We start from the raw sequence: 10,867 nt of genomic DNA on the forward strand, positions 1-10,867 counted from the left end.
CTCCCCAGCCCTTCCCCGCCAGGAGCCCAGCCCGGGCTCAGCAGCTGCTCCGCGGAGATGATCTCAGCAGCGCAGAGCCCCGCAGGGCCCGGCTGCTGCCCAATGAGGCGCTGCGGGAGCGGTGACCTCACAGTCACCAGGCAGAGCCAGCCCCGCTGCTGCCCAATCAGCTCTGCCCGCAGCGGGGACCTCCCAAGCAGCAGCCACGCCCTCTCCCTGCAGCTGGCCCATCAGAGCTAGCTGCACATGTGATCTCATAATGCACAGCGCAGCCATTGGCTGTCAGCTGTCAGCTGCCATGGCAATGGTTTGCCCCCCCAGCCTGCCAGAAGCTCCTCCCCCTCCCATGGGCGACGCCGGTTTGTGGGTGGCAGGGGGAGGGCCCAGGGCCAGTCGGTCCCGGTGTGCCTGGGCAGGTTGGGACTCCAGAGCGCGTTCGCTGCTCCGGTGGTGATGGGCGCTGCCACCGGGGTCATGGGGGTCTCCTGGCTCTGCTGGGTGCTGCCAGTGCTGGGAGCTGTGATGTGGGGATGTGAGGACTGTGTGAGCTTCTGTGTTGGGCTCACCCAGCACTGCCCGCCATGGTGGAGGAGAAGAGAGGGAGTCACTGCAAGGAAAGACTGCCCTGGATTCTCTCCTCCTTCCCCCTAAAACCCACAGAAGGGTTAGAGCTGCCCCATGGCAGCCTGGGGCTCAGGGAAGCCGAGGTCCAGGCATAGTGGCTGCCACATTGTCCCCCAAGCAAGGTGGGACCCTGACACAGGACTCATGCCAGCCCCTAGCCCTGTGCCACAGCCTGAGATCCATAGGGGTGTTTTCAATACTCAGTTAATGAGTAACATCTCGGGAAGGATCTCCTGAAGATCTCAGCCTTTGTGGAAAGCTGCAGGAGCACTGGAAACTAGAGCTGAACCTGGGTCCAGGCTGTGGCTGTTCATCCAGCAGTCTCCATGTCACTTGCTCCCTTGCCCTTGGATCACTTCTCCAGCAGAGGAGGAGGACGATATTCTTCCCTTCTTGTCACTCAGAACTGCTTTCCAGCTTGCCCCTGCTCCTTGGCCTGCCGAGAAGGGGCTCCCAGGGCAGCCCCACTGCCTCCTCACTCCACGCAATGGAGGTACTGCAAAGGGCCGCCATGGGAAAGGTAGGAGTAGTGCCCAGCAGCGCTGAGGACCTACAGGCTGCATCCGTGTGATGGGGCAAATCTCACTGTGTCATCTGGGATTCCGTACATCACTGCCATGGAGATGGGAGAGTCAGAACATGAGCAAGGAGATTTCCTTCTACCTTCAGGAAGCAGTCACCTCACTGATGTTGTTTTCCATTTTTTTTTCTGATAAATCCTTCAGGAACATCTCCAGACAGTGCCAAAGGCTGTGAAATATATCAAATGGGGGCACTGGAGAAGTCACTTGTGCTCCCCTGTACTAAGAGGTCTCTGTACTTGGCAGATCTGTGGAGGAATCTGAGGTTTAGTAAATGGTTTGTAGGTCGGCATTTTTCAAAACTGGAATCCAAGTCATGTGGGATGAATGAGCACAAAGTGTGCCCACAGACTGAGATGCTTTGGTGAGCTTCACAAGTGTTTTCTTCTGTGTGGCACTTGGTTTGTAGAAGCAGGACAATATTTTGTACATGTAGGAAAATATCAGACTGTGTGTAACCTTTCATTTAGTATGAAAAGAGGCTCTTATTTTTAAAAAAGTCCTCAGCAAGTTTTCTGTGGTGTTTAACCTAGAGATGGCATGCCAGAAAAGAGCAAACCTGCCCTTCACACGTATTTTTCGGAGGACTTTATCCAGAGGCCTTCCATATATGTGTCTCTTAGTGTGTCACAGCTGTCCTCCTGGTCATATAGAAGGATATATCCCAGTGCAGTGCTTGAATGTCGGTCTCTTCTCTCAAAGCTGGAGCCAAGAATTTGCTGTACAACTCGCAGCCTGAAAGGTGCTTGTGGCATTTGGGGGTCTTCATGTGCTCAAGGTAATGAGCTCATGGACAGATGTGTTAGGGAATGAGGGCGGGATTCATCTCAGACTTGTGTGTAGCCCGTGCTCTTGGAGCTGCTGAATGGTCAAGCAGCGTCTGCCTGGGACTGTCTCCCATATGAGAGGGCTGGTGGCAGTTGCCCTCCGTGGGGTCCTTGCAGACACAGGGCAGGGAGCTGCAAGAGCGGTTCATGACACCTTATATGTGAAACCACGGTCTGGATCTCGGGACACGCCTGAACATCTGGAGACAAGGGCGATTTTTGCTACGCGGAATTTTACCAGGACCTGCTGAACGACAATGTGTATTGATAGAGATTGATTTGCGTTTAAAATATTACCCCCCCCCCCATTTTTTTTTCTCCAGGACATCGGAACGGCTTTACTTTTTAGATCATTTTCAGTGTCCAAGGCTTGGAAGGAAATGATTTCCTCCATCTGTCTGACCTGGCATGCAAGCATTTCTCTAAACAATATTTATGTGTTTGCTGCTCAATCCTGTATGTCTGCTTTGTTTACTAGGGGACCTGGCTAAAATCAATAGATCTTCTGCTTTCCTGTTATGAGGAAAGAAACAGGAAACTAAGGGGCGGGGGGGGGGGGGGGGGATGAAAGAACAAAACAAGAAACATTTTCTTAAATAAAAGCCAATAGGTTACATATTAATTGCAACTTGTAACTGGCATGAAGGCTCCCCCCTCAGGGCAGGGGGCTCAGGGTAGTAAATGAGCGTAGGCAGAAACAAGCTCATGTCAGGAACCTAAGCGTGAGAGTGTCTTTTCATGGTGGCCGATTGGGGGTTTGCGTCACATGGGGCTGAGGGGCTGTAAAACGCGGCTGTTCCCATGTGCTGACCTGATGGTCAAGCAGATGGCCACGCTGGTGAGGAGAGCCTCAAAGTGGGAGCAACTCGGGGAGGAGGAGGACTCCAAAAAGAGTGAGGAAGTGGTGGCCTGGGATGGCAAGGAATACCCACGGGGTGATGTGGGAAAGAGAAGCGCAGGGAGCTCTGCCTTGGGGTGAACCAAGAGGCAATCGAGAGCACAGGGGTGATGACGCGGGTGGCCTCGTGGTGGGTGTCTTCTATGGAGCACCTGACGAGGGGCAGCATCTGCAAGGCCTGTGGAGCGCAGCGCTGTGGAGAGGACAACTCGTCCTGCGCCCCAAGGACCTGCTTTGGAGTGGGAAGAGGAGGAAATGACACAGTGCCTGGTGTCCCCATGGCGACTCCCAGGACTTTGTGATGGGGGTGGCATCGTGCCCACAGGCCACTGTGATGGGGCAGTCCCCAAGGTGACCGTCTCCCTGCTGGGGTCTTCACTCTGAGGAGAGCGGCGCAACCAGCAGGGAGCAACTCCCCTTGGTACCCGTGTGAAAGATCCTCAGAGAGGTTCCTAGACATGGAGAAGGAGCAGCAGGGTAATTCCTGCTCCTCATCCACGGAAAGGAATTCCAGTGCACAAGAGTGCATGAGTGAGGTGAGTGGTGCGGCTGGAGGGAGAGGAGGGAGGCAGGGCCAGGACCCGCATGGAGAGCACGAGGATGGTGAGGAAGGAGTCCTGGGTCAAGATAACCAGGCAGGAGCTCCTCCAGTGAGGGCACTTGTGTTCCTGGCCATGGGAAAAGCAGCCCGGTCTTCACTCTCCCCCTGTACTCGGTGCCAGTGAGGATGCAGCTTGAATACTGTATTCAGATTTGGGCATGGGAAAAACGTTGAGATGCTGGAGTATTTCCAAAGAAGGGCAACAAAGTTGGTGAAGGGTCTGGAGCACAGACCTTATGAGGAGCGGCTGAGGGAGCTGGGGTTATTTAGTGTGGAAAAGAGAGGCTCAGGGGTGTTCTAATGGCTCTCTACAACTACCTGAAAGGAGGGTGCAGTGAGGGGAGGCTGATCTCTAACATGCTGATAGGAAAAGAAGAAATGGCTTCAGGATGCACCAGGAGAGGCACTGGTTCGATACTGGGAAAACTTTCCACATGGGAAGAATTGTAAAGCATTGGAAGAGGCTGCCCAGGGAAGTGGTGGAGTCACTGTTCCTGGCAGTGTTCAAGAAACGTGTAGATGAGGCACTTAGGGATGTTTAGCAGGCATGGTGCAGAAGGGTTTACAGTTGGCCTTGAGGGTTTTGAAAATCTTTCCCAAACATAGTGATTCCATGATCTGGATGCTCCAAGGCCCACATGAACCCCATGAGCTCTGTGCTGAGGGCAGAGAGCAGGTTCGGGCCAAGCACAGCCGGGTTGTGCTCAGACAGGAGGTTGCCTTTGACACGAGCCCTGGGTTTCCTGTGCTTAGGAGCTGCTCGTACCAACACAAGTGCCCCCATCATGGGCCTCCTTCTCCCAGCAGGAGCTGCCCGCAGCAGTGCAGCACAGATGGACCCCAGTTTCGTCCTACCGAAGGGATCAGCTGCCGCCGCTGCCCGGCCCTCAGGGCTCACGCTGCTCCCAACACGGCATCACACAGGTACAGAGCTGAGCGGTGGTGACAGCCAAGCGTCTGTCTGGGAAGCATGGAGGGAGGGAAAAGGATACCAGTAACCTGGCCTTTGTGTTGGACTTCAATTGCAGGTCGTGGAGGACACAGCCAGTGATGTCTCCTGCACAGTGCAAGATCTGCATCCCTCCTCCAGCCTTGCAAAGAAGGCTACTTTGGGATACAGCAGGACACTGACTGGCAGGACAAGATCAGGGAGATCAGATGTGCCCAGCTTCCCACCTCTCCCAGCCAAGGCAGCCTGGCAGGCACAGGGAGGCCTGGAGGACTCTGCAGTTAAACCAGCAGGATCTGCAAGTCACACCAAGCTGCCTGCTCTGGAAATGTCCTGCAGGTCTTCTCCCAAAGGCAGCGCCTTTGACCTGGACAAGGAAGAGGTGGCCAGGAGAGTCCTGGAGAGAATGAACAAGGCATTGGAGAGGGTAGCTGCAAATTCCAGTAAAGCTGCTGCCAGGGAACGCTTCCCACCTGTTCCTGGTGCTGGGGTGGCTCTGGACTCAGGGAAGAGAAGGGAAGAGCAAAAGCTAAAGGCATCGTGTCTGGCCTTGCCTCCGCTTCAAAGACCCAAGCGGGAGACCCATGCTGTCACCCAGGAAACTCCAGAGCATGTGCAATTCTTGCCGCGATCTAGGCCTAAGTCTTCAGCATCATCAGTGGGAGAAGCCAGGATGTTGCAAGGGGGTCGTGAGAGGACAAATCTTTCCTGGAAAAGCCATCAGCTCTCGGGAAGCTCCTCCTTTGTCCCGGGAGCACAAACTATTCCTCCTGAACAACAAATGCTTGCCATGGCAAATCCTGAAGATGAAGTGGCCTCTTCTGCCCCGGATGATCCTGAGCAGGGTGCGATGGCAGCTGAAGGTGTTTCGGAGGAGGCTGGACTCAGCAGCTCCTCCACTGCAGTGCTGCCACCCAGCTCTGCACAAGACGTCACTGCCGGGTGCTGCAGTGAAACGGCCCCACTGGAATCCCCATGGCCCTTCTCACCTGAGCCTGTCAGCCTCGTTCAGAGCGTTGATGGAGAAACTGGCACCGAACTGAGATCTGAGAGCCAGGGATCTGTCCCACATGGCCCCACACCTCCTGCTGTGGGTCTGGAGGACGCAGGCGTGGGGCTGGGGTCTGCCCCCTTGAGCCGTCCTGATGACGCGAGCCCTGGAGCCAGCCAGCAGCCAGCACAGCCTGATGCCTTGGCACACACCGTCGACCAAGGCACACAGGCAAGCTCGTGGATGCTCCAGACCATGCAGTGTGAGCAAAGCAGAGCCCCTGCAGCTGAGGAAGGACCGTATCCCTGCGCTCAAGGGGGAGATAGGGAGGTCAGCAGGGCTGGGACACCCGCTTCCCCAGGCAAGGATGGTGTGACAGGGACACCACGAGGACCACCGGCAGGGCAGGACCCGAAACAACAGCCTGTGGGCATCACCTGCCACGTGCAAGGAAGGCCGCTGCGTGTGCACGAAGACAACACCGCACGGTACCTCGGGGTGCTCAGCGTCAAGACGGAGGCGCTGGAGGAGCTCGACAGGAGCTGCCTGGCCCGCACGGGGCAGAGCTTGGCCCAGATCCGGGAAGTCACTTTCCTGAGGAAGGAGCAGAGCCTGAAGGAGAGCCAGGGTGAGGAAGAGGAGGGCCATGGGGAGCATTTCTCCCTATCAGCATCAGGATCCCTCAATGTGAGACCCAAGGAGGTGAGTGCAAGGGAGGGCTGGGCCAGGTGGGAACCTTCCTGATGCTGGGGCGAGCCATGCTATGACAGCCGGGTTGCCCCAGCACTTGCAGAAAAACCCCCAAGAGACTTTTCCTGTTGGGAAAAGAAGTTCTCTTCACAAATTCTGCCTCTCTTCTCCTAGCTCCTTGCCAGAAACTCCTTCCACAACCTGTGGAAACCAGAGATTACACAGGTGGAGCTCCTCAAGGGCGCCAAGACCAAGTGGGAGGTGCTGGAGCGGCTCTATGCTCATGGCCCTGTGCAGAAGGGGAAAGCAGGAAATAGCAGCCTAGATGAGAGAGCACAGTGGAGCGATGATCTTGAGGATGAAGAGATTCTGCAAGGGCAGGAGTTGGAGGAAAGCAGCTCCCTGCCCTGGGTCAGACCCAGCCTCCGCAGCCTATTTGCAGAAAGGGAGACGGACCTCCAGAATGTGCCCTGCTCACCTGACAACAAGGAAACACAGGCTACCAGAGAGGGATCTAGTGAAGTGGAGAGCCCCTCTGTTGAGCCAGCAGTGCTCACAGTTGCTGAGGCAGCAGCACCTGCTTTGCCCAACACCTATCTGGAAACATCAGCAACAACAGAACCAGAGGCCTTCCCTGCAAGCAGTGACTTGCAGAATTCAGGAGATAACGTGCCTTCCTTGCCATCACTTCTTGATGAAGTCGCACCAGAGGCCTCTGTCTTAGCTGAAGAACCCTGGGATGAGATTAGCAGCAGCGCATCTCCCAAGGAAACCCTGCTGCAGGAAAGGACACCAGGAGATTCTCTGCTGGCAGCAGGTCCTGCTCCCCAGGTGAGCAAGCAGCGCCTCCCCTGTCCCCACGATCCAAGGGAGCTCCTATGTGGGCTGTGTGAGGGGGGTGCAGAGGGGATGCCCAGAGCTGCCCCATCCCAAGGGATCCCCCTGTCCATGGTGCCCCACAGCCACCCCCAGCCATTTGCCCTGTGTGGTCTGCCATGGGGAGATGCTGGGTCCTCTCCATTTCCAAGTGCCAAAGGTGCAGAACTGACATCCCCTCCACCCCTGTGTCACATTCAGCCCTGGGGCCTGGATGCCGAGTGAGGAGGGAAGGGGCAGCCCCAGCAGCAGCCCCCTCCTCACCCAGTGCACGAGCCCCCTTGTGCCACACACGCCCCCATCTGCCTCTGTTCCCCTGTGCATCACGGCCCCTGCCCAGCCCTGCTGCTACAGCCCCACAACGAGCCGTGTCCCATTGCTGTGCCAGCTGCAGGTCCCTTCCCTTGGGACACGCAGCCCTGGGCATCTTCCCCCAACCCCAAACCCTTTGACCCTGTGTAACCAGGGGCACCGGTACCCTGATCAGCAGCAGCTGATGGCTGACGGGTGCGTGTTCTTGCTCTGCCCATGCAGGAGGCTTTGGAGCCCCAAGAGGAGGAAAAGCCATCGTCCTCCTGCAGCCCCATGGCAGACGTTGAGCCAGGTACGTACCCGAGTGGAGAGCCCTCCTGGGGACAACGGGTCTGTCTGGGACAGCAAGCGGCACCGAGGTCGGCACCAGGAAGTGCTCGGGGGCTGCTGTGCTGAGGCCACAGCCCCTTGGGAAGCCCTTGGTGCCAGGGACAGACAGATGCAGCCCTGCGCCCGTGCAGCCCATTGCCCACAGCTCTCCTTCCCACTGCAGACATCACCACCCTTCCAGACGTCGCGGCTCCCCGGCAATGGCGCTCGTGGCTCAGGACGGCACTTCGGGCTCTGCTCAGAGCGTTCTGCTGCCGCTGCATCACGGGGCAGCGAGAGGAGCGGCGCAGGTGAAAGAGCCCAGCAGTGTCCTCAGAGCAGCGCTGGAGCAGAGCGACAGACACTGTGTCCTGGCGAGCACAGAGATGCTGCTGCGTCGTGTCCCAGAGCACCCGTGTGCCCATGCGAGCCCTAGTTGTCAACAGCCATTGCTTCTTGCAAATAAAACCCTCAGAAACTTTTTCTCCTTGTGTCACTTTGTGTCAGGCCAATCTCCACATTTAGACTAGAGCAGGCAATGCCAATGAATCCAGCAGTGTCTGGAGAGCCATTCGTTCACCAGACAGCCACAGAGCTGCCATGGAGGGAAGGGGCTCCTGGAGGTCTCCGCTTAACCTCCTGCTGCAGGTGGAGGCAACAGAGGGGATTTCCCAGGGCTGGACAGGGCTGAGCTCCTATGCTCTCTGGGGATGGATTCCCCAAGGCTCTGGGACCTTCCTTCAGTGTCAGCCAACCCTAGACCCCTCATCCTGTTCCTGGGCACCACTGGGAAGGCTCTGGCTCCATCCTTTCCCCATGCTCCTCTTAGGCAGCTACAGGCAGCACTGAGATCCTCCTTCCTCTTATCCCAGCTGAACAGACCCATCACCCTGGGCCTCAACTCCTGTGCTTTCTCCCCCAACTCGCAGCCATTGCAGGGGTCTCCACTGGGCTCACCCAGGAGCTCCTGGCCTGGCAGCAGTGCCGGCAGCAGCCACCTTCGTGGCCCTGGGGGCTCTGCACGCTCCCGCTGTGGGAGCTCGTGGTGCCATTCGGGAGCTCGTGGGGCTTCAGTGCCCCAGGCGCTGGCTCCAGGCTGCCGTTTCTGCAGCCCCAGGGCAGCTCCTCCTGCCTCCCCTCCAGGACGCCCGGCTGCAGCTGCCTCCAGCCCTGGGCCTGGCCGCGCCGAGTGCCAGCCCGGGGCAGGCGCTGCCAGCAGTGGCTGTGTGACCCGTGGGGGCTGCAGCTCCATCCCTGCGCTCCCACAGGCCCCGCAGGCCCCATGGAGCCCTGGAGAGCGCCCCAGCCCCAGCCGGACCCAGGGAGAGGAAAAGCACCCAGGCTGGGGCTGGAGACCGGCCCCCCTCCCACGCTGGTGAGGGACCCACGCTGAGCCCAAGGGGCACCTGGGCCCATGGGCAGGGATGAGCACAGGCCCCAGGGCAGGCAGGTCAGGGCCACCAAGGCCAACCAGTGCCAGCAGGACCAGGACACACTGCCAGGTCACCTTTATCACCACACAGGTGACACGTCAGCACTCAGCCAGGGTTTGTTGCCATGGACTCTCCTGGGCCCAACTCTCCAGCTTGTCAGATTTTACTTCTGGTCTTGGGATCCTGGTTATTCCCATACAACCCCACCCAAAAAATGGTCCACACTAGTTGGAGGATATAGTTTAATTCAAGAGAATAAAACTTGCTGTGTGTGGTCATCATGAACAATCTTCTTTTTCTTCTTCTTGGCTGCCTTTCCAGGACTGAGGAGGGAGAAAGGAAAAGGCTGTGTGATGCACAGGGACAAAGGCTGAGAAATACCGCACACTAGCTCAGGACATGTATGCTTGGATGTGCTTCTGATGGCATCTCCCTGCTCATCGTCATGTAAGACAGGCCCCTGTGTCCAAACAAGGTCCCCTTGCAGCACATGAGCCTGGGGCTGAGCCTGCTGGGGACAAGACTGGGGGTGATCCTGGCTCTGGGCACCACCTTTGGGGAGCAGTTGGAAAAGGTGCAGGCAAAACCCGGAGGGGCCCCTTTGTGTCGCAGCGCCCAGCGTCATCTCAGAAATGGCTGCCTTGGAGGGCCTTTCCAATGGCCTTTCTTCTTCCCTTTGTCTGGTCAAGACAGGGATGGCCCAGAGCAAGAGTGTCCCAGGATGGGGGCTCCACACTCTCCCTGCTGCCCTATGCCCCCTGCCTGCCCCTCCAAAGATGCCCTGGTGCCGCTTCCAACCTTCACCCTGCACCAAAGAAAGGATCACATGAACTCGGAAAGGGAGTTTATTTTTTGGGGAAAGGGACTTTTCTCCCGGGACCGTTCGGCTTGTAGCCCCGCTGCTCTTTTGTCCGGAGGCTGCACATCACCGAAGCCCTGAGGGGTACAGGAGAAAATGCTGAGTGCATCATGACATGCAGGTGCCTCCTGGAAATCCAAAGGCACATCCCAGCCCCCACCCCATTTCCGTGCAAGGGATGGCTGGGCCCGGCACAGGCGAGGCCAAGCTCCAAGGGCACTTGTGTGCCCTGGCGTAGGGGGCAGCGAAAGACCCTCTCTCCCCTGCGCCTTGGCACAAAGGGCTTGGAAGGAGCAGGGACCCTGCCTGCCTTGGGAGCTACTTACCGGCGAGCCCCTTCCTCCTCCTGCTTCTGCTCCTGCTGGTTTTGCTCCACCCTTTCCTTCCAGCGGTCCCGAAGCAGTTTGCACGCGGTGGTGACCTTCGCGCTCTGCTCTGCTTGCGGCGGCTGATGTCTGCAGGAGGAGGAACAAAGTCCTTGTCCTGCTCCCTGGGGACCCCTGGCACTTTTCCCCTCTGCAGTTCCTCCACACCCTCCCCAGCAGAATTCAGGGGATGTTGTCTATCCCGGTAGGTATCAGGGGATGCTGCATGCCCTGCAGCAGAGGGATTTCAGGTGCTCCAGGGACGGGTCAAGGTGCACCATTATCCCAGGCCGCAGCTTGCAACTCGCGTGCCTTGCACACTCACTTGTCCGCTGGCATGCCTCTGTCTGCGGAGGAGCGTTGCCCAAGGGGTTCCGGCTTCTTCACTCTCTGCGTCTGGTTTGTAAGGGCAAGAAGGACAAACTTGAGGAGGAGGTTCAGGAGGGAGGAGTGAACAGGGGAGATGGCACTGGCCCACTCGCAGGGGATGCGCCTGGTCCAGGCACAGATGCACAGGTTGCCACCCCCTCGCCCATTTCCCCTGGCTGCAGC

The 10,867-nt window shown here is 57.9% G+C and overlaps 1 protein-coding gene across 1 annotated transcript; it reads left to right on the forward strand.

Annotated features, from left to right (window-relative positions):
* The first annotated feature begins 4,808 nt into the window (after positions 1-4,808).
* Positions 4,809-10,402, forward strand: LOC148591333 (fibrous sheath-interacting protein 2-like). The gene is made up of 4 exons (XM_088537770.1): positions 4,809-4,923; positions 5,875-6,173; positions 6,336-6,830; positions 10,340-10,402. The coding sequence occupies exons 1-4, from the start codon at positions 4,809-4,811 to the stop codon at positions 10,400-10,402; spliced, it is 972 nt and encodes a 323-aa protein (XP_088393896.1).
* Positions 10,403-10,867: the final 465 nt, after the last annotated feature.

The sequence above is a fragment of the Tinamus guttatus genome, unplaced genomic scaffold, assembly GCF_059628265.1.
Source record: "Tinamus guttatus ecotype Peru unplaced genomic scaffold, ASM5962826v1 Tinamus_guttatus_pri_ptg000864l, whole genome shotgun sequence".
NCBI lineage: Eukaryota > Metazoa > Chordata > Aves > Tinamiformes > Tinamidae > Tinamus > Tinamus guttatus.

Excerpts from the sequence above, each read along its gene's own strand:
- LOC148591333 (XM_088537770.1), top strand. The coding sequence starts at position 4,809 with ATGTCCTGCAGGTCTTCTCCCAAAGGCAGCGCCTTTGACCTGGACAAG. Across the intron at positions 6,174-6,335 it reads TCAATGTGAGACCCAAGGAG|CTCCTTGCCAGAAACTCCTT; the intron begins GTGAGTGCAAGG and ends CTCTTCTCCTAG. Across the intron at positions 6,831-10,339 it reads TGCAGAATTCAGGAGATAAC|CGGTCCCGAAGCAGTTTGCA; the intron begins GTGCCTTCCTTG and ends CTTTCCTTCCAG.